Here is a 20,166-nt window from a genome sequence, read left to right on the forward strand (position 1 = left end):
TTTACGACAGCATCTCAGTTAAGCGGAGATTATGATAACGGTCTGGTTCATACCTTTCAGTGTTTCAAACTAACCGTCACAAATGACTCCACAAAAAGAAAGCATCAGAATTTTATTTGAGCTCATGGAGCATAGTTTTGGACACTTTTGGTCCTAAAGCCCAGGGTCCATGGTGCAATTGATAGAGTGAAAAATGGTTGCTACTGCTGCTCATAGTTGCACAATCATTCACACAGTCATAGCAAAAAGCAGTAATTACTTTTATGAGACAGAAAGAAAAGCTGAGTAAGGATTTAAAGATCGTTTCTAGTTTGGTCCTTACAAAACATACATTTAAAATAAAAGATCTCAGAGATGCAACAAAAATAAATTAAACAATATGAGTACGAGTAAGGCATCAGGCAGGTGGAGAATAAATAACGGATATGTACACTTCATCAATGGCATATCAAGGCTAGATGATCTCAGAGGTAGAGAATGTCCATGATAAGACGACAGCTAAAGTGACCCGTTTGTTCAATACATTTTAAGCTAGTGTGGACAAGTTATGAAAAGGATTTGTCATCCTTTATACCAAGTAGTTTTCATTTTCTCAGTTTTGGTGATACAGTGTAACATATCCAGGTGAAAACATGGGCAAAATTTGCCTAAATGTATCAACATTCATATAATATGTTTGCATAAACATTTTTTCACAACTTACATAAGCATTTGCTATTAAGGCATTAACTTTGATGAACTGCACTGAATGTGGATGGTAAGGCTGGGATATCACCAGAACCCAGCCTGGATCACAGTAGAGCATGTGCAGGTCGAAATGTGTGAGTTCTGCAGTTCAGGGGTCACCACAGCGTAGGGAAATCTATTTGGACGAAGCCAGGGTCCTTCCTCAGCTCCCAGTATGTGTTGTTGCTCACCCAGGTATCATCCTTTGACCTCCTGTAGTAGGTAAGTAAGTATTAAGTATTTAGCATTAAGAACAGACATGCTCACTTTTACATAAATTACTTTCTTCGTGAAAAACAAATAGGTCTGGATATTTAGGCTACCTGAAGAATTTAGGTTGATGTGTTGCGTTGTTGTCCTCCAGGACTCTCCGTCTCTCTCTCTGCAGCTGTTCAATCCTCTGCTTCTGCTCCTCTGCAGCCTCCAAGTTCCCCTCCTCCAGCAGTCTGCCAGCAGGACAGACACATTAATTATGCAAACATGGTAAAACATTAATCTGTAATATTCCAATTTAATCTTCACTCATGTTCTTTGGTTTTGCATCCTTACAGAAAGATAACCTAATTATGGAGAGACAAGAAAATACATAATTTAGGATACTAAAGGACTAGTCTCGCTTTGCCAGACATTCCTTCACAGCGCTGCGAAGGAGGGTCTGGCTAGTCCACAGAGCATTCCAGGATGGGAGAAAAACGTGCTCAGGTTTATTGGCATTTCTTTAAACCAATCACAATCGTCTTGGGCGGTGCTAAGGCCGAGCGGAGCCAAGGTGCCTCTGCAAAATAGCCTCGGGAAGGATATTGTTTTGGTGGAACATGTGTACGTTCAAAGGTTGTTTTAGTCGTTAAACAGAAAACTCAGATAGTCTAGCTAGCTGTTTTACCCTACAGAGATCTGAGGAGCAGTTAACCATAGTCCTCATAAATCGACCAGAGTTTAAAATTCCAACACAAAGAAAGCCTAAGGTAATGGGACATCTAGCCAAAAAAAGCAGAATTTCCGGCGGCAATGGAGCAATGCTGAACGTCGTGGATATAGACTACTGAAGGACTAAAAGCAGTGCCACTTTTTAAATTTGATGGAAAAATGCTTCTTCTTTCTGTGGCTCTTGCAGAAGTGTTTACAGAATTTTAAACCTTAAAAATGTGAGCTAAAATTAGTTTGATTAATCTGAAAGTCTCTGCAGTTACTTATTATTCGTAACATGAGTATCGATGTGTCTATCTTTGTACTATTTTGACCATAGGGTTGGGTGGACATTTTTCAAAACAGTGTGTCAAGAGGATATGATTGAGATCCATGATGTCAGATAATAATAGGTGCTTATATATTCACTGACATAGCACTGTTTAAAAAAAATCAGATGTCAGATGATGATTCTCTGGCGGAAATATAACTATTTTAACCAGGTTTTTCGAAATCTTTTACCCCAATTAAAAAATAGTGTTACTCATCTACAATACGTTTAATAAATCATTATTTATTAAATTGATTTATTATCAAGATTATTAAAAGTCATCAATAACGTGCATGAATGTACCTTTGGTCCACACGCAGTCTAGTGTCTGTGGGTGGTAGCAGCAGTTTCAGGGATGGGTCCAGCTCGTTCAGTTCAATAGCAAACTTTGTGAAACCATAGTACTGCTGAAGGTCTACTGGCATTGCATCTACAATGCAAATAAATAACATCCACTGCATCAGATACTGTCGTAAGGAGATATGCATAACAAGGCGTTCAGTGCATTCTTATGAAAGATGTCATACTTGCTCTCCAGATGCATGTGGCTGAGGGTGGGTCTCCACAGAAAACTGCTTCCTGCCACTTTCCAAAGAGTTTGTGGATGACCTTCCCTTTATTATCTGTGATAGCTCCCTCCACCTCATTCACACTTGAATTCCAGTATTTGGCCTGCGAAAATAATTTGCAGTGGGGGAAGAACATAGTATTATAAGGGAGCATGAATAGACAATGCAGGTATTGTGATCACGTCCTCTTGTAGTCAGCAGATGTTGCTGTTGGTTAAACCATCCCAAGCCTCAGCTGTGTTGCTGGGCTGGTGTGTTTAATGGAAGATGAGTAATAATAAGTTCTGACATGTCTGGACCTGCTACCCTGCACAGCTTCAGGATTTTTTTTATTTCAAATGGACACACACTAAAGCAATTAACCTTCTCCTCACAGTAAAGACTTCCATACTTCAAACACTAAAAAACATCGAGGGGTTCTTGGTGGCATGCAGGTAAAGAGCATCTGTGTAGAAGGTTTATGGACTAATGAAGGGACTACAGCATTTACTGGGGATTACATGGGACTTATATATATGGAAAAATGCTTTCTTTAATGCTTGTAGGCTATTTTGATCAAACCCCCTGGTGTTCACCAAGGGATGTCAACCAACACAAACATACGGGGAATGAGAGAGAGAGAGAGAGAGGAAAGAAAGAGAGCGCTACAGTATGAAGGACCTGGATTATACTTACATTTTGTGCCTTATTTATCACTATGTTTTACAGTATTGGATATATTTGACTGGAAGAGACCTTTTACAGCATTTGTGTTTGAAAGATGCTATACAAATAAATATACATATGCAAATAATGTCTTGCATTGCAGTACCTTGCAGAGAAGCATAATTCAGCCTAGAGTGTCATATATATATATATATATATATATATATATATATATATATATATATATATAAATTGCAGGAGCGTCTGTCTGTCTGTCTGTCTGTCTGCAGTGCCAGTGGGGGGGGGACTCTTTTCCTGCTATTGTATTAAGTTACTGTGAGCTGGCAGAACATAATGTAATCTCTGAGATTATTCCTTCACAGCACTGTGCAATGCGAGAAAATCTCAGAGTTGAACCGGGCAGACACATCAGTTTTCATCAGACTCACCCTGGGTCGGGTTAATTAAGTCTACTGCTAACTTACAACACTAATAACATTACCGTTGCCAAAATACCAAATCCCTACTTCACCGTTAACCGTCACGCCACTAAACCTGTATGGAAATGAACACCTCTGCTGAAGTGTTAAATTCGTTAATGATCATACGACACGAGATGTCGCTCTCTCTTTCTTTCTCTCTCTCTCTCTTTCTCTCTTTCTCTGAGTGTGCGCACGCACACAGTCCGGTTCTGTTGGTTGATGAACACAGATATGTGCTGATTAGCTCTCATAACGGGCCGGATGGATAGCACACTGCCATGAGTCCATGACGGTAATGTCAATGTCTGATTACTCAACATTTTCATTGTGATATTTTGTGATTACATTCTGAATCTGTCCCGTTCTCTGTCAGGTACATACAGTAGTACAATGTCTTCCTCTGATATAGACATAGCCTACACTGTAAGTCAGTAGTAGGCTATACAGTGGAGGTACATATTAAGTGGTTTGGGGTCCTTCTTTAATTTTGGGGTACAATTTGGTTTTGAAGAATTCTCCAAGCAGCAATACCACAGGCTAAGCAATTGCCCGTTCCAAACATTTTCAACGGGCAAAAAATTGTTTACAAAATAAAGAATACATTTGTCATGAGAAATGTAAATGGAAGTATTGTGTAGCTAAAGCGCATAGCACTCCCTGTTGGCATAATGGTCACTGTTTGAAGGGCCACAATTTTCATAATAAAGCCCTCAAAGAGCATTCCATCAGAAAAAGTTGTTGAAGGTGGTAATGGGGGCCATTAGGGTGGGTGCAGCCCTGCATACAGCTACTAAATATAACTTTACCTTTTTCATGTTTGCCTCACCTTAACAAAAGTGATCTTGCACTGACAAATATCACTGCTGGAATTTCTGATGGAGATCTCCCCATAGTGCTCAATCCAGCGTTGTCCACTGAGAATGTTGTGGATGCAGGACGTCACCTTGTTCCACTCATAGTGGTCTCCAAATCTAGAAAAAAATGTTAATAAAAACAACATTTCTTTTAAAGGAACACGGCGACTTATTGGGAATTTAGCTTATTCACCATAACCCCCAGAGTAAGACAAGTCGATACATACCCTTCTCATCTCCGTACGTGCTGTAACGCTGTCTGACGGCTCCAGCATTAGCTTAGCCTAGCACAGATCCTGCAGGTAACTGGTTCCAACTAGCCTACTGCTCCCAATTGTGACAAAAGTGACAAAATAACGCCAACATGTTTTTTATTTACATGTTGTGATTTGTAGAGTCACAGCATGTACACAAAACAACGTAACATGAGACACAGCCATCTTCTATCCGTAAACAAACCGGGAACTATATTCTCAGACAGGCTTGCTGCGAGCATATCACTCCGCACAAAGTACTATATTCTTCCGCCTGAGAATATAGTTCCCGTTTTTTTTTTACGGTTAGAAGATGGCTGTGTCTCATGTTACGTTGTTTTTTGAAAACACTGTGACTCTACAAATCACAACATGTAAATAGGAACATGTTGGTGTTATTTTGTCACTTATTCGCAGCAGTAGGATTACTGGAACCAGTCACCTGCATGTTCTGTGATGGGCTGATGCTGCTGGAGCCGTCAGACAGCGTTACAGCACGCACGGAGATGAGAAGGGTATGTATGGACTTGTCTTACTCTGGGGGTTATGGTGAATAAGCTAAATTCCCAATAAGTCGGCGTGTTCCTTTAAAGGTGCAGTAGGTAAGACTTATAAAACCAACTTTCTGTCATATTTGTTGAAACCGACCCTATGTTCGAGTAGAACTATATGAAGCAGGTAAAAAAAGCGCCACATACAGCCTGTAGTGCGATTTGCAAAAATCCACCGCTCCCTGTTCAGATGTACCAATCGGGGCCAGGGGGAGTGTCTAACTGCGTGTCAATCACTGCTCATGCACACACATTCATTCTCCCTTGTGGGGGGAGGGGCTTAGGAGACCATTTTGGGCTTTAGCAGAAAGGGGGGAGGGACTGAGAAGTTGTCGATGTGCAAATTTTTTGGCTAAGTCCTGGATCTTCGCAATCCTACCTACAGCACCTTTAACTTGACACCTGTTGACATTGCTTCTTATTTGACACGGCCAGTGGTTTGTCAAGTCAGTGTGTATGTGTGTATCTGTCCAGTCCTATAGTACATGATGCAGAAGAGACTGACCCCGGCAGAGTTACATGAGTGGTACCAACAGGAACAATCTCCATTGACTTCCCCCAGAACTTGTTCTTACACCTCACATCTACAAAATCAATCAGAAAATAGCAAATGTACACATTAACATTTATTGTGGATGAACAGCTACTACTGCAATCTTTAAAGACACTGACAATGGATTAGACTGATTTCTATCTTCCACTACCTTGCCAGAAGAGGAAGTTTTTAGACTCTGCGTGGCAAGCTGAGATCGGTGGGTGATGACTGACCTGGCAATGTGAAACAACTGGGTTGGTAAATTGATTCAATAAATGCTTCAATGAATATATTATTGGAATACTGGGATTGTTAATAGCACCCAAATTGGGATTCATGCATACCTGCTCTGCAACAAATCGCAAGCCTTTATCTGGCCGGTCACATTCGTATGTCTCCCCCAGGACAGGGTTGAAAGGCTTTCCCCCAGTTCTGTAGTAGCTGGATGCATAGCCTGATACAACAAACGTAGCTACGTATACCTGCACAAAGATAAACAATCCAGTTAGTAGTGCTTAATTTATCATTTTTATTACAGAATAATGAGTCACCTCGACTGTGGTCGAAAAAGACATCAGCACATTAAACTAACTGAGCTGTATCATTATTTTAAAGTACCGTATATTATTAGTTCATTTATCTACATGCTGTAACGAGCAGAGTAACTGTCTGAATTCTCCTCCAGTAGTTGCACTGAGCCAAGAGAGCACTGATAATTACTTCAACATCATAATGTGAGGCCAAAGATTGGAGCTGACACCGACTTCAGCTGCTATTCATTTCCTATTTATATACTGTATATGGCACATTTGTCCTTTATAACTAGGCAACTCCACAGGATGTATCTCTACACCTCCCACACAACAGTGAACAAAATTCAACCAACGAACTCCATCACTCCAAAGTCAGTCAATGCAAATGTGAACAAAAGTGAAACACTGAAAGAGGCAGAAATCTTCCTGCTGGAAATCTGCCGGCAGAGATTAGGGTTTCTCCCACATAATGTGTAATAAGCAGGGCTGGCACACGCTCTAGCACTGGACAATACCTCTGTCAGCGGTCAGCTAGAGTCCCTGGTCGAGAGGAATAACAGCCAGCAAAAAGGAAGGGCTTATTCCTGGCTCTTACAATTGCGCTTGAAGTTCTGTCAGAGGAGGCCCATTATGTGCTAAAAGGGAACATGTTATCTGAGCAAAAAATACTCTGCATACACACTCAAACAGCAAACAGTGAATTTGCAATCTCACCATACGTTCAAAAGGGTCCTGTGTGTTAGCAGCCTTGTCGAGCAGCTCACTGTACTCCAGCTCCTCACACAGTCTCTGCAGGGTGTTGAGTGGCTCATTAAGTTGCACAGGCATCGCCACTTTGGAAAGGTCTTTGCCTATGTTGTTTCTGAGAATGTTCCACAAGCTGATGGTGCTGTTGTTGGGGCTGGGCGAGGGCAGGCATGATCTGCGCTGACAAAGGACAGAGCCTGGCAACAGATGGTGTAAGAGGTCAAGATTTATTGAATCTAGCACACAGTTTATGTCCTATAGCTCTCTCTCACATTTACCTGAGTTTGGTCTCTCAGTTTCTGTCTCGTTGCTGAAGTTGTCCATGGAAATGTTGTCACTAATGTCACTAATATAAGAGTCATCCTCTGATACCTAAAAAAAAAAACATCCTCAATTTAGTTAATATATACATTTTTAATACCACCTGCAGAAAGGGAATGGGCAAATCTCTTTCAACATCCTTTCACATCAGCAGAAAATATCCTGTATTAGAAATGAATGGTCCCTTCGGACCTGGTGACTAATTTGCATCCCGACTTGCTGTATTTTTAGATTAAAGTAATTAACTGCCATTTTCTCATTGCTTCCACTCCAGCTGCTATCGGATCAAGCTGCATGAACACTGAAGAAAAATGAAACTGAAGTGATAAAAACTTTGCTAGAAAGCGATGCTAGGTTAAAGGCATGTTTTTTTCTTTGCAATTGAACAGCCCTGAATTGCCATAATGTGCTTAAAAGTTAAACACATTTTGCAGAGAGAATTGATGAAATGTTGGATGATAATAAATCCATTTAGAACATCTGGTAATTTCTGTCTTTGTTAATTTTTTACTCCATTTTATCATGCAGCTCTTTTTTTCAATTTGAAGCTAACAAGACAAATTACATAACATTAACAATAAATATAATTCAATTTTGCAGCCCTAAATGTCAGTTTATGCCACTGGCTGATTCTGAGTAAGACACATCAGTACAACTGCTAATTGTAACAGTTTAGCTCTCACCTCATTTTCAGAGGAACTAGCGGACAGCAGAACTTCCTGTGCATCAAAGAACTCGGACAAAGACTCTGTGATTGAAGCTCTGCTCTCATTGGACACTTGGTGCATGAGGGGACGGGATTCATCAACACAGTCCTGTTTCTAGGAGACACAGTGTTCATAGCTATAATTAAAAACAGGAAAATGGCAACATCATCATAGCCAGAAGGGGCGGCAATCAGAGGGTAATTCAGAATATAATACAATCACAATGTGTGGATAATGAGAGTATCACAACACACATCCGATATGCAATATATTGAAAGACAGTCATCTATTCAGTTTCATGGAAGCTTATAGACATTTAGCGACAACTGAATTGAAACATTATGTAAAAAAGTGCAAAGAGTCTCTTTCTTTTTTTAATACACAGCAACACGTTAATGTGCCATTGTTTGAGTGTTTAACAACCATAAACTGGCCATACTTCTTCAGAATTAAAATTTGTATAAAGGTAGGACCAATGAAACAACATATTGAGAATATATTGTACTAATCAAACCTATTTCTAGAGACTGTATAACAATGTATTCCTGTATTAATTATCAAGAGACAGTCAAAAGTGCAAGTGTGCAACAGGTGTACACACCAACTCTTCTGTCTGACAAGAGGTGGACATTGAACAAGATGCACATTCAAAATGGATTCATAGCATTCATATAATTCTTCTGAAAACAATTTAAAACATGTAACCAATTACAAACAATAAGTGCTTTCCACAGAGCCACACATGGAAGTGATCACACCCCTCCATCCTTTGTTATTGCTGAAGCTGATTAATTAGCCTGGAGATAATCTCAGAGGAGGCACATTAGTTTTGCACCGTGTGTTCAAACAAATTTCCAGGGACACAATTAAGTAGATCAGCTCACACTCTCTGGTCAGCAAATCTGCTTAAGAGAGCAAAGAGCTTCCTTTACTGCAGGAGACGATAATGTGACAGGTAGTCTTCCCCTGAGCCATGTGATCGTGAGACACAACACCGGGGCTGAGAGGAAGCACTTTCTCATAGCAAATAATGAAAATTTAACTAATTTCATTACTAATAACTCATCATCCGGGCTGTGTTCCCTGAAAAGTTTAAAGTGAAGAATTGTTTTTCTATAGTCACTGTCATTATAAAAGAAAGTGAGTCTAGTGAGGGGGTGAGGAGGAAAGCAACATTTGTTGAATGTGGATTAGATGGAAAGTACAGCTCATTTATTCTGTGGCAAAGTCAAGACTGTGTGGGATGAAAATAAAGACGGAGATAATAATAATCATCATGATGGGTGTTTGGGGAGGGCGCGGGGGGAGGGAGGGGGGAAGGGGGGGTGTAGAGTAGAGTCACTGCATTCCTGCACCCACCTGCACAGGGGCAGTGAGATTTATTAGTGTGGGCTCTACGATGTGGGACTCTGCGTGTATCTTGCACAGGCGCTCTCTCAGCTCAGAGTTCTGGGCTAAAGCCTGAAAACATAACCAGCATAAACATTGTTTATAGCACACACCAAACCACTAAAGCCTTTAATACTGAAAGCTGAAATGAATCCCTTACTACTTAAACCGCTCATCAACACATCCTATTTATCTTTTCTATAGAGACCTATATGTGCGATAATATCAGACAGGAAGCCACAGGAGTCCAAACTATATTACTCACCCATTACTGACTCTATTTGAGGTGGAGGTAGGTAGAAGCAAACACCCATCAGGGTATTTAAAGTCAAAGAAACATGTTGGCATAGAGAGCGCAGAGGTTCTACTGGTCCTAGTACTAGTCAGCATGACAATGAGTGTGTGTAACTATCAAAGTAGAAAATAAAGGCCTGTGGGTGGGAGGCAGCAGCCACAGGAAACATGACTGTTGAACATGGTCATGTTCAGGTGGGCAGACATCACACCGCAGCTAGTAATCCCTCTAAGAGGCTTGACAATGTGTCACGCCTGACAAGTGGTGTGGGAGGACACGGCATCTGAGGGGAGTGTAACAGTCTAAAAGAAAGTGGAATACCTAATTTATTTTTCCTGACTGATAACTGTCTGTGTGAGTTTGTGTTATTTTACGTACTGTTGCCAGCGTGTTCTTCAAACCGACAACCTGCGGTGATGTAGGGGGAATTGTTTCGTGGTCCAAGCATTGTTTTAATCTCTCTCTCTCAGATGTTAGTGAACTCATGGCTGTCTTCATGGTTGCATGCACTGCAGAAAAAAAGAATTTGCATTTATTTCAGTGCAATGCAGATCCAGTCACAGTGGATACAGTCTATCACACCACGGTTCTAATAAAATGGAATGAGTGTGAAATCTCCTATGAAATCACAATCTGTGTGTGTGTACATCTACAATGTTAAGTGTAAAATGTACATTTTACCACACTTCACAATAGGTGCGTGGGAAGCTAAGTTGTTGAAAAGCGCTGGCAATATTAATGCAATCACTTCATTCGATAAAGCTCATCACACATCCTTAGCTTCATAAATTTGCCAGCAGAATCGACAGCTGTTCCCTGGGGCAAACTTTAAACCCATTTTACAGAAAAAGTGGGAATTGTAACGCCATTATGTAAAACATAAATCATTCTCATTATGCCATGATGTTAAGCATCAGTTGTCTGAATATAAGTTTTCAACGAGAAGTAGCAGAAAACTAATTAGGACTCCCTATTCGCCAAGCTTTGTGGTTTAGAAAATGTAAAGTACTCACTAAGCAACGGCTAGTGGACATACTGACAGGGCACATCACCAGACTTCTAATGAATGTAAACAGTTTTTCAGTAATCAACAGCTGCTATGGCTGCACCATTGTCACATTAATTTGTTATAAACAACAACGCCATGCCAGTCCTGTCTTAGATGCAAATAAGACAGCAGGCAGATGGATTTATGTGCACTTGTGGAGTTTTTCTCAGTTTGTAAAAATATCAGCTCATAATATTTTACTCACAGTTGGTGGCAACGCGGCAAAAGTCCTCTTGAAGCTTGGCCACGTCAAAAGTGGAATCCAGGGATTCAGTGTCAGCCTTATCATTGGCGAGTGCAGCGGTGGAGAGGTTAGGGTTAGAAGCGTGCAGCCGGATAGAGCCAGAGGAGATGCAGCTGGGTACCTACAATGGGAGCAGGAGAAGTAGAGTTTGGAGGGACTAATTCTAAAAAATATAAAATATGATCACACTGTCACGATATTTACCTGCAGAGTTGTTTTGACATCTTTGTTGTAGTTTTTACAGCGCCATTTCTTTGGTAGTCTCTTTTCCTTCTTGGGGCTGTCAAATGTAGCTGCCTAGTGAACATAAAGGAAGATACTGATGGTCGAGACAGAGAGTATTCTATATTTAGTAGCAAATGACTTGAGGGCAACAAAAACTATTGGTGGAGAGAAATGATAAAAGACGAATTAAGACAAGTTACATTGCATAATAATTGTAGTCATCTAGTATTTTGGATGTGATTCAGCATGACTCTGCATGTAAAAGTGAAATGAATCAGGAATAAAGTGCTGACCTGCAGTGCTTGGATAGATGGAGCAGAATAGGTACGGTGCAGGACTTCCATACTCTGAAGCAGGTGGTTGAGGTCGAGCAGGTAGCCCTCACAGACTGACAAGTCTGTTGAGAGGAGGAAAAAGATCAGCATTGAGATAAGAAGGTTAAGAAGCGGGAAGAGAGTAAAAGAAAGAGAAAAGGAATCAGAAAGGAGCAGCGCAGAAACACTTGCATGTGCTGGTTTGGCCAGTAAGAACTTCTCCATGTACAGACTGTTCAAATGGCTGTACAAATGGCTGTTCCCTAACCTACGATCCATGGTGTCAGTGACACCCAAGACTTCATTCATGTTCATAGGGACAAAGGACAGCACACACAAGTAACTCACTTAAAAAAGTGGATTATTGTGTACAGTTTCCAAGTTTCTAGTTTAGAAAAGCAAAACTTCTCACTAAGTAGCAGGTGTTGACACATGTGACACAATGAAAACTGAGACCTACCGTTTTTATATAATCAACAGCTTTCTTTCTTTATAAACAACAACACCATGCCAGCCCTATCTTACTTGCAAATAAGACAACAGGCAGACAGATGTTTTAGTATTAACTGAAGCATTTGACAAATTAAAAAGTTGGACTCTCAACGTTAGATCACCTGCCTCTTTTAATCTCAATGGCAACTGTACTGTAATAGGAGGCTCTAAATAGATCACAAACTTTCAGGCACACTAAATAAGTGGATGGAAATAACAATAAAATGTAACCAATGGTTCTTAGCTCTCTTAGCCAAATCAGATCTTTACATTTTATCATCTTGCTTAGAAAACAAGAGGCAGGAGGGAAGTCACATAAAATGGTATTAAGAAGTGCTTTAGAATACTACTGAGTGTGGAGAAACTTTGAGAAATCACGAGAGTCAGTTCTACTGCCTCACCTTTGGAGCACTTGTCCATGTCGTCAGACGACTGGAGCCAGGCAGCTACTTTGGCCTGGCTGTTGCAGCTTAAAGGGAAGGCTCCTGCAGAATGCACTGTGGACTGCCTTCGTATAGACATGCACTGAAAGAGCAAACAAACCCAAAGGTCAGTCCAATAACAATTTGTATAGAAGTAGAGCTGAAAGCATTTAGTGAATAACTATCTTAAATAGACCACAGCGTTTCCAGTAACAGTGTGCACTGGTATACCTTTCTGATAGAGGCAGTCTCCGCCATGCTCGGAGAGTTGGGGGAGGGGTAGTGGGGATAGTAGAAGGACTTCTCAGTAGGATACATGGCAATCTCATTTTGCCGATAGAGCCGATGGTGACGCAGCTTGGAAACCCATTCATCAAACAGCTCCTGTGACTTAATCTGCAGAGCAGATATCAGAAATCAACTCAAGGACAAGTAAGGTGACAAAGGCGTGAAGGTGAGAAAACACACACAAGTACTGTAATTCTCCCTGACCCACATATACAACACATGTTCTGTCATTCTAAAGTATTTTTAATGTTAGCATCTGTTCCAGGAATCAAAAGGGAATAATCTGAATAATCCATGTTTTACATCACTTTCTGTAAATCTGTACTACAAAAATACTTTATATTCATTAGCCTTGTGGTTTACCTTCAGGTGATAGATGTTTTCCTCAGCATCAAGATCGATGCACTTGGCTTTCTTCTTAATGGCCATGACTGAGAGACCCACGTCAATGCAGCCATGCAGTTTCCCTTTCTCAATCTGCAAGGCAAAGTCAACACAGTGTTATGAATATTTTGGACTTGACTTAATACAAATGCAACGGGATGCTTTTCAGTTTTAAAATTCACTATTATCCTTATATGCTTTTATTGGCTCTGGCCGCCCTGGCCAGGCAGAGCCTCTGCATGGCTGATACAGAATTATGTGAGATTGGCAGGTAAAGTGCACGGTGTGATTCCTATCAATGACAATGAGATTGTGAGGGAATGAGGGCCTTTTGTGTCTACAGGCACATATAGATATTCTGGGAAAGACAGCCAGCAGTACAACAACACACAAAGTGTCCTTTGTCATCTTCTGTAACCACATAGTATGCAGCCAGCAGGCTTTTGTACTCACATCTGCACTGCACTTGCCATACTTCAGGATGCCCTTGTCCAGGAAGAAATATCTCTGTAGGGAGAAGGGAGGACAATAAGCAAATGAGATGCAGCCAGGACTATATGAAATATCCCTGACAGCAAGTCTGAAATCACTGTCATGACTCTATGATGATGACAGAGTCTGCCTTTTGTTAATGAATGTTGTTAATGTCTCTGCAGTGAAATGTTTGTCATCCCAGGCTCTTGCCTTGCATCTTGTCTGCCTTTACTACTCTTTCCCTCACTTTGCAATCTTTCTCCTCCACTCTCTTTTTAATGTGACTCTTGGTGCTCTGTTGAAAGCACCAAGACCTTAAATGCTCTGACTATAAGTCAATACTAAATGTATACAGCTCTATTAACCTACATGCCATCAGCTAATGCAGCTAGGTAGTATCATCCCAGTGAAAGCTTTTAGACAGAGCGTAAACAGTCACTGACCCAGGTCACATGTGACTCCTCTGAGGGAGAAATCAATTAGTTTAAAACACAAATGAGTCATCTCAGCAGATTTTTTGGAAAAGGATCCTGGGTAAAACTGGGAAATGGAAATGACGTTCAGTTGTCAAGTACATGTAAATAGAGATGTTCCAATATCGGTATCGGCTCCGCTTCTGCCTAAAACGCTAGTATCGGTATCGGGAAGTACGGGAGTTTATGCACCGATCCGATACCACGTAATAAAGCCCTAAAGAAAATCTACGGTACAGTAGTTTATTTATGATCTTTTTCCGTTATAACTGACTGTCAAACTGGATAGTAAAAGAAAGTTCTGTGGCATTCATTGTTTGTGTTTGTTCATGTTTCACAAAGAGTTTAACCTGAGCCAGACCAACAACAAAGACAGAAATTATATCACATCCATACAGGGTTAGTAGTATACAGTTGTTAAAACATAATAAAATATATGACACACTGGTATCGGATCGGTACTCGGTATCAGCCAATAAGCAATTTCAGGTATAGGAATCAGTATCGGGAAGCAAAAAATGGTATCGGACCATCTCTACGTGTAAATATGTCATGCAGTCCATCAATCTAAGAGATGAGTAAGTGCGAGGTAACGTGGGTCATTTAAGGACCTCAGAGGTGGTTGATTATACCTTATGCCAGCCCTTCATGGGCCACTTCCTCCTCTTTAACATGTAGCCCTCCTGTTTCTGGGGCTCCAGGACATTGCTGAAGCCTCCACGCAGACCCTCCACTATTTCCCAGCTGTCCTGTGGGCACAGATGGTTAGAACTCTGAGATGATAGATACCCATTTGCAGACACTCTTGTGCACACACATGCAGATCAAAGTTGCAGTAAGCTTTGGTAACATAAAACTAACGACAAAACAGAGTCAATGCCTAAGTCAAAACCATATAGTGTGTTCAAGGTAGTGTCAGTCAGTCAGTGGGAAGCTGTCGGAGTGGGAGAAGACTGACTTGCTGTAGGGAAAATTCAGCCCTATGAGGTTTGGTGTCCACAACTTTACACATTACTTCCACCTCATGGTCCCATTTACAAAATTAGCTTACCTGTCTAATCTCAACTCTTCACAATAATAATTTCCTGACTGAGATTAGAACGCTGAAATCCAAATCCCCCTGCAAATACAGAGATTAAGGTGATATTTCATCATAGACTAATCCAGATAGCTCTGTCATGTACTTCAGTGGTGAGGATTCTAGGAAGGCAGCATAAACAGAGGGTTTTGTAACATCTTTGTTGACACAGAGAATATTGCATCACTGAAAAATAACCCCTGAGGATGTCGTCAGGGTTATCTTGGCTTGGGCTGGGAGGTTATACATGTTTAACAGAAACTGGGGGTGTGTAGCTAGGAAAGGCAGGGACATTTAATAAGGTAGGACAGGCCCCCAGGTGCAGCGCTGGGCTGTGGGGCGATTTTGACATAGTGGCCACGCTCGGTATTGCAGTATCACGTGATGCACACATGCTCAAAAATATGTTTTCTCCATTCACAATCACTAGAAAAAGAGCAACAGCCACCAGGAAGTCAACCGACTTTGCATCTGAATGCTTTTTCAGTGTATGCGCCCAATGGACAACTTTCATTGGAAAAAATGTGGTGCCATCATGGAACGTTATTTTATTTTTGTCTTTATTGACAGTTTGACAATGAATAGAGAGGAAAGAGGTTGAGATAGAGGTCCCCAGCTGGAATCACACCAGGAAAATTGTGGTTATATGGTTAGCATCTTAAACATGAGGTCAACTGGATGTACCCTTGACCATTTAAAAAAAAAAAAAATCTTGTTACTCTCCAACTTCAGGTAGGTGCAATGCTGAATTGCTGGAGTCATTTATAGAGCACAAATGCAAAACATTCACTGGTTCCAGCTATCCAAACATGATGCTTTGCTGCATTTCTCTGTTCTATATCATAAATAGAATATATGTGGGTACTGTTGCAGGAACAAAATATTGTATGCTGATAAGGCAGTATTTTAGGATCATATCCTAAACTTAATACATTTATCCAAGTGGGACAAAAACTATTTAATTAATTAATTATGTTCATAATACAGCTACCCAGAGAGACTTTGGGTTCTTGACAGAGGTTTGAGGTGAATGTGTTTGTTGTGCCTGAATGTTCCAGTGTATAATAGTGCTGGCTTAACAAACTGCATCAGTCAGAGAGGCTGACTGCTGGAGGCGTGGCTGTCTAAAATAAACCCTCATTTCTGTAGAGGTTTGGGGATGGAGAGGGTGTAGCTTGTGGATTGTTCTTTCACTCTCCCTGAGCGCTCGTCACTGCTCCCACTGACACAGTCACACAGTGATTCATGTCACACACTGCCTGAGCATTTTCCTTCAAGGTTAAGGGAGACTTTCAGAGATAACGTAGAAATATGACTGAAGAAGACATGACATGCTAGAGGGAGAGCTCTCAACATAAGAACATTGTAAATCAAGAATGTTTCCAAAGTTGTCCATCACAGTGTATGTCCTGCTGCAGCTTTAAAACCATTGTGTGTGAGGAAGGAGCCATGTCCTTGCAAAACCAAAACATTAACCTACATTACTAACCATAACTATCACCCATGTTCATTTTGGGAAATTTGCTCTCTTGCTGAGAGATTTAGATGAGAAGATTGATGCCACTCTCATATTGCAAAAAGTTCAACTATTCTTCTAATGCACTGACCAACTGCTCAGCAGAAATTGAAAGATTTGAAGTGATTTTTTTGTTATTATAATTTGAACATAATCCTCAAATTTACACATTTGAGTGAGAAAACAACCCCAAAACCACAAATACAACTTAGATTTTCTTTGAGGAAATGTTAATTCAATTTTATTGATGATTTGAAACTTAGATCCAAGGACATCTCAGGCTTATGAGGTTTAAAACAGCCATTTGAGTATTTACTTATTAATTTAATTAAAGGTCCCATGGCATGAACATTAATATGCATTCCCCCAGCCTGCCTATGGTCCCCCAGTGGCTAGAAATGGCAATAGATGTAAACTGAGCCCTGGGTATCCTGCTCCGCCTTTGAGAAAATGAAAGCTCAGATGGGCCGATATGGAATCTTGCTCCTTATGAGATCATAAGGAGCAAGGTTACCGCCCCTTTCTCTGCTTTGCCCGCCCAGAGAATTTGGTCCACCCATGAGAGAGAGACATCATGGCTTTCAAACGAGCAAAGTGGCAGTTGGTCAAGGCCACACCCCCACCCTCCACCTTGCCCCCCCCCCCTCTCCCCCCTCCTCCTCAATAGCTACAGACACAGAAATTGCACATACTAAGGAAAGCTCATTGTGGGACTGGCTCTAGTGGCTGTAATTCTGCACCAAGGCTGAATTTCGGGAAAGAGACTTCAGATACAGTATTAGGGGACCACTAAGGTCTATATAAAAGCATCCAAAGAGCACCATCTCATAGGACCTTTAAAACTCTTTTTCAGTCCCTGTATTTGTTGTTACTCTAAAGTGATGGGCCACTAGTGTCTGTGTATCCTGTGGGCAGGATTTCATTTCCAAAGCTGTTGCGTGTAATAAAAAATTTATGAGTCTGCTGCCTGCAGATAAACACTTGCAAATGCAACAACAGTTTGTACATGGTGCTATTATCTTCACTATTATGTGTTTGAGAGAACTATACTTTCGAGGGAATTGTTGCAAATTAGCATTTTAGAAATTCAGAGGACTTTAAAGGTCTGAGACTGAGGCAGGGAAAAAGTCTTTCTCAAGTTGGCAGCATGGGGTCCTTGCTGTTGAAGATAGAAAATGCAAATAGAGACTCAGATGAGCCTGTCTCCTCCAGCTTGCATTTATTAAGAGCCAATTAGAGCCTTGCAAGAACATCTGAGAAAACCGCAGGGCCTATTAGCAGAAGTTTGTATGGTTAAGACATTTACTGTCAGATCATTCTCCTCCCATAACACAGAGAAATCCCTAAGGACTGGCAGTTACACAATACACAAAGTGAACAATCAGGAAAAAAAGGAATGTGGAGACTCCTACAGTGTCATCGCTGTTGTGCATTACCTGGCGGCTGTCGAGTTTGGATGAGGAGCTGCTGTTGCTGCGTGACATCTTCTGCGACATGGCTGAACTGTGCTCCTCTGAGCCCATCTCGCTGCAGACTGGCCAGTGCACGCTAAGGCTGGAGTACCAGGAACATTCCCTTTACTGAGAGCAGAAGGGGTGGAGATGGGGTCAGGAGGAGAGAGGGTGGAGAGAAAGATGGCTTTAAGAGGCAAGCCATTTAAAAGGCTTTTAGCTCTGTTTCACTGAAAAATGCATTAGGTTATTTAGAGCAGAATATGGGATGTAATAAGAAAAGCTGCACAGAAGGGTTCTCATCATAAGCGAATGCAATTGACAGACAGACTGGAGGACATAAATTGGTCTGCACAGAGATGAGACCGCATGTTTGAATAATTCAAATCTTACCCTTACAAAGAGTGATGGATTGTCAGCGTTTAAGGATCATATGAATCTAAAGCAAACACTAGTACGTACAGCAGTGTTGGAAGATGTAGACAGACCCAAAGTAAAAGTAGCAAAACCGCACTGAAAAAGTACTCAGTACATGCAACATTTCTTCAGATAGTTACTTAAGGAAAACTACAGAACTATTATTACAAAACGTAACACTGGTTGGAACAAACAAATACATGAAGATTTGAAGACCTAATGCTCTGTAATGGATTTTCCCCCACTATTTTGTGACATTATTACAGACTAAACAATTATTTGATTAATTGAAAAAATAGACACCAGTTTCAGCCACACTATTCTCTATATATTGTATTATATTATTACTGATGCATTAATGTGTAAGCATCTGTTCAAATAATCAAAAAGCTTATTCTGCAAAGTACCTACAACCATCAGATAAACATAGTGGAGTAAAACAGCGTTTCCCTCTGAAATTAAGTATAAAGTAGCATACTATTGAAAATACTCATGGTTCAGTATTTTAGTAGCTGATCTCCATCACAGCTCAGTGATGGGGGACTAAAAGGCAAGCATCACATGTAAAGATGCAGTGGAATGTAATTTTATCACGTCAACAGAATGTGAAAATAACTGTGGCAATCCTCAGTCAACTGCCACACTTCACACAGACTAATTAACGTGATGTGCCTGGTATACCAGTCAGCATATAGAGACACATTTAGCTAATGCACTGTGAGTGGCAGTTTGTCACAGCTGATAAACAAGCAGGCATGATGTGTAAATCATGTTGATCCATGTGGGAACAAGCAGGACATTAGTTTAGCTTTACTGAGGACACACAGAAGTACTAAGTTTGTGGACTATTAGGTCTGAGATCACTGCTGCATTAAATGAACATCTGTGAGATTCAGTCTGAGAGACAACGCCAGGATGAAATTTTGGTCTGAATTTATTTTCTTCTTATTAGTGTAGTGTCTGTTTTTTTCATAGTTTGGGTTAGGGCTTCTTAAGGATGTTTTTCCCATATGAAAATTTATAACGATATGGCAAATGCATGCATGCTATAAAATTATCAAACTGAGTATTTGATAATTTTACGGCTTATAGTAGAAGTTGATTACTATGCATTGGGGACAAAATTGAGCATATGTACAAAAAAGAAAGAAAAATGTGTTTCTAATGTGCATTATTCTGCATTTATATGATAAAGACCTTAATCTATAATTAAAACCATGTTATAAATATTTGACACATTTTAAAGCATATATGAAGTAATTCATGGAAATATATATATGTTGTTGGATAACAGGAAGGACCCAAATAATAATAATCCAATATTTGGGTAATTTTTCTTCTGCATTACAAAAACAGTATCGGACTGAATCAGACACGCCACGTTTTGACAACCACTTTGAAGCCCTAGCAAGGTTAATCACATTACCTGCTCTGCATCTGCAAGCTTTGTGCTGCATAATGGCCACAGCCTCTCGTGTTGGACAGACAAAACCAT

The 20,166-nt window shown here is 40.6% G+C and overlaps 1 protein-coding gene across 2 annotated transcripts in view; it reads right to left on the bottom strand.

Annotated features, from left to right (window-relative positions):
• Positions 1 to 98: 98 nt before the first annotated feature.
• osbpl3b (oxysterol binding protein-like 3b) overlaps positions 99 to 20,166 on the bottom strand; it is a 29,927-nt gene continuing 9,859 nt past the window's right edge. The window contains exons 2-23 of one of the 2 annotated variants that reach the window (XM_028580177.1): positions 18,240 to 18,383; positions 14,842 to 14,958; positions 13,716 to 13,769; positions 13,242 to 13,355; positions 12,822 to 12,986; positions 12,570 to 12,693; positions 11,656 to 11,759; positions 11,342 to 11,434; positions 11,099 to 11,258; positions 10,224 to 10,354; positions 9,521 to 9,622; positions 8,138 to 8,275; positions 7,412 to 7,505; positions 7,101 to 7,330; positions 6,198 to 6,335; positions 6,023 to 6,086; positions 5,824 to 5,902; positions 4,486 to 4,630; positions 2,491 to 2,635; positions 2,267 to 2,393; positions 1,050 to 1,172; positions 99 to 939 (exon numbers count right to left, since the gene is read on the bottom strand). In XM_028580177.1, coding sequence (XP_028435978.1) covers positions 843 to 939; positions 1,050 to 1,172; positions 2,267 to 2,393; positions 2,491 to 2,635; positions 4,486 to 4,630; positions 5,824 to 5,902; positions 6,023 to 6,086; positions 6,198 to 6,335; positions 7,101 to 7,330; positions 7,412 to 7,505; positions 8,138 to 8,275; positions 9,521 to 9,622; positions 10,224 to 10,354; positions 11,099 to 11,258; positions 11,342 to 11,434; positions 11,656 to 11,759; positions 12,570 to 12,693; positions 12,822 to 12,986; positions 13,242 to 13,355; positions 13,716 to 13,769; positions 14,842 to 14,958; positions 18,240 to 18,326 — 2,631 coding nt within the window. In that variant the 5' untranslated portion in view covers positions 18,327 to 18,383 and the 3' untranslated portion in view covers positions 99 to 842. The remainder of the gene's footprint in view (positions 940 to 1,049; positions 1,173 to 2,266; positions 2,394 to 2,490; positions 2,636 to 4,485; positions 4,631 to 5,823; positions 5,903 to 6,022; positions 6,087 to 6,197; positions 6,336 to 7,100; positions 7,331 to 7,411; positions 7,506 to 8,137; positions 8,276 to 9,520; positions 9,623 to 10,223; positions 10,355 to 11,098; positions 11,259 to 11,341; positions 11,435 to 11,655; positions 11,760 to 12,569; positions 12,694 to 12,821; positions 12,987 to 13,241; positions 13,356 to 13,715; positions 13,770 to 14,841; positions 14,959 to 18,239; positions 18,384 to 20,166) is intronic. The other variant, XM_028580178.1, reaches the window with a different exon arrangement.

The sequence above is a fragment of the Perca flavescens genome, chromosome 6 (assembly GCF_004354835.1).
Source record: "Perca flavescens isolate YP-PL-M2 chromosome 6, PFLA_1.0, whole genome shotgun sequence".
NCBI lineage: Eukaryota > Metazoa > Chordata > Actinopteri > Perciformes > Percidae > Perca > Perca flavescens.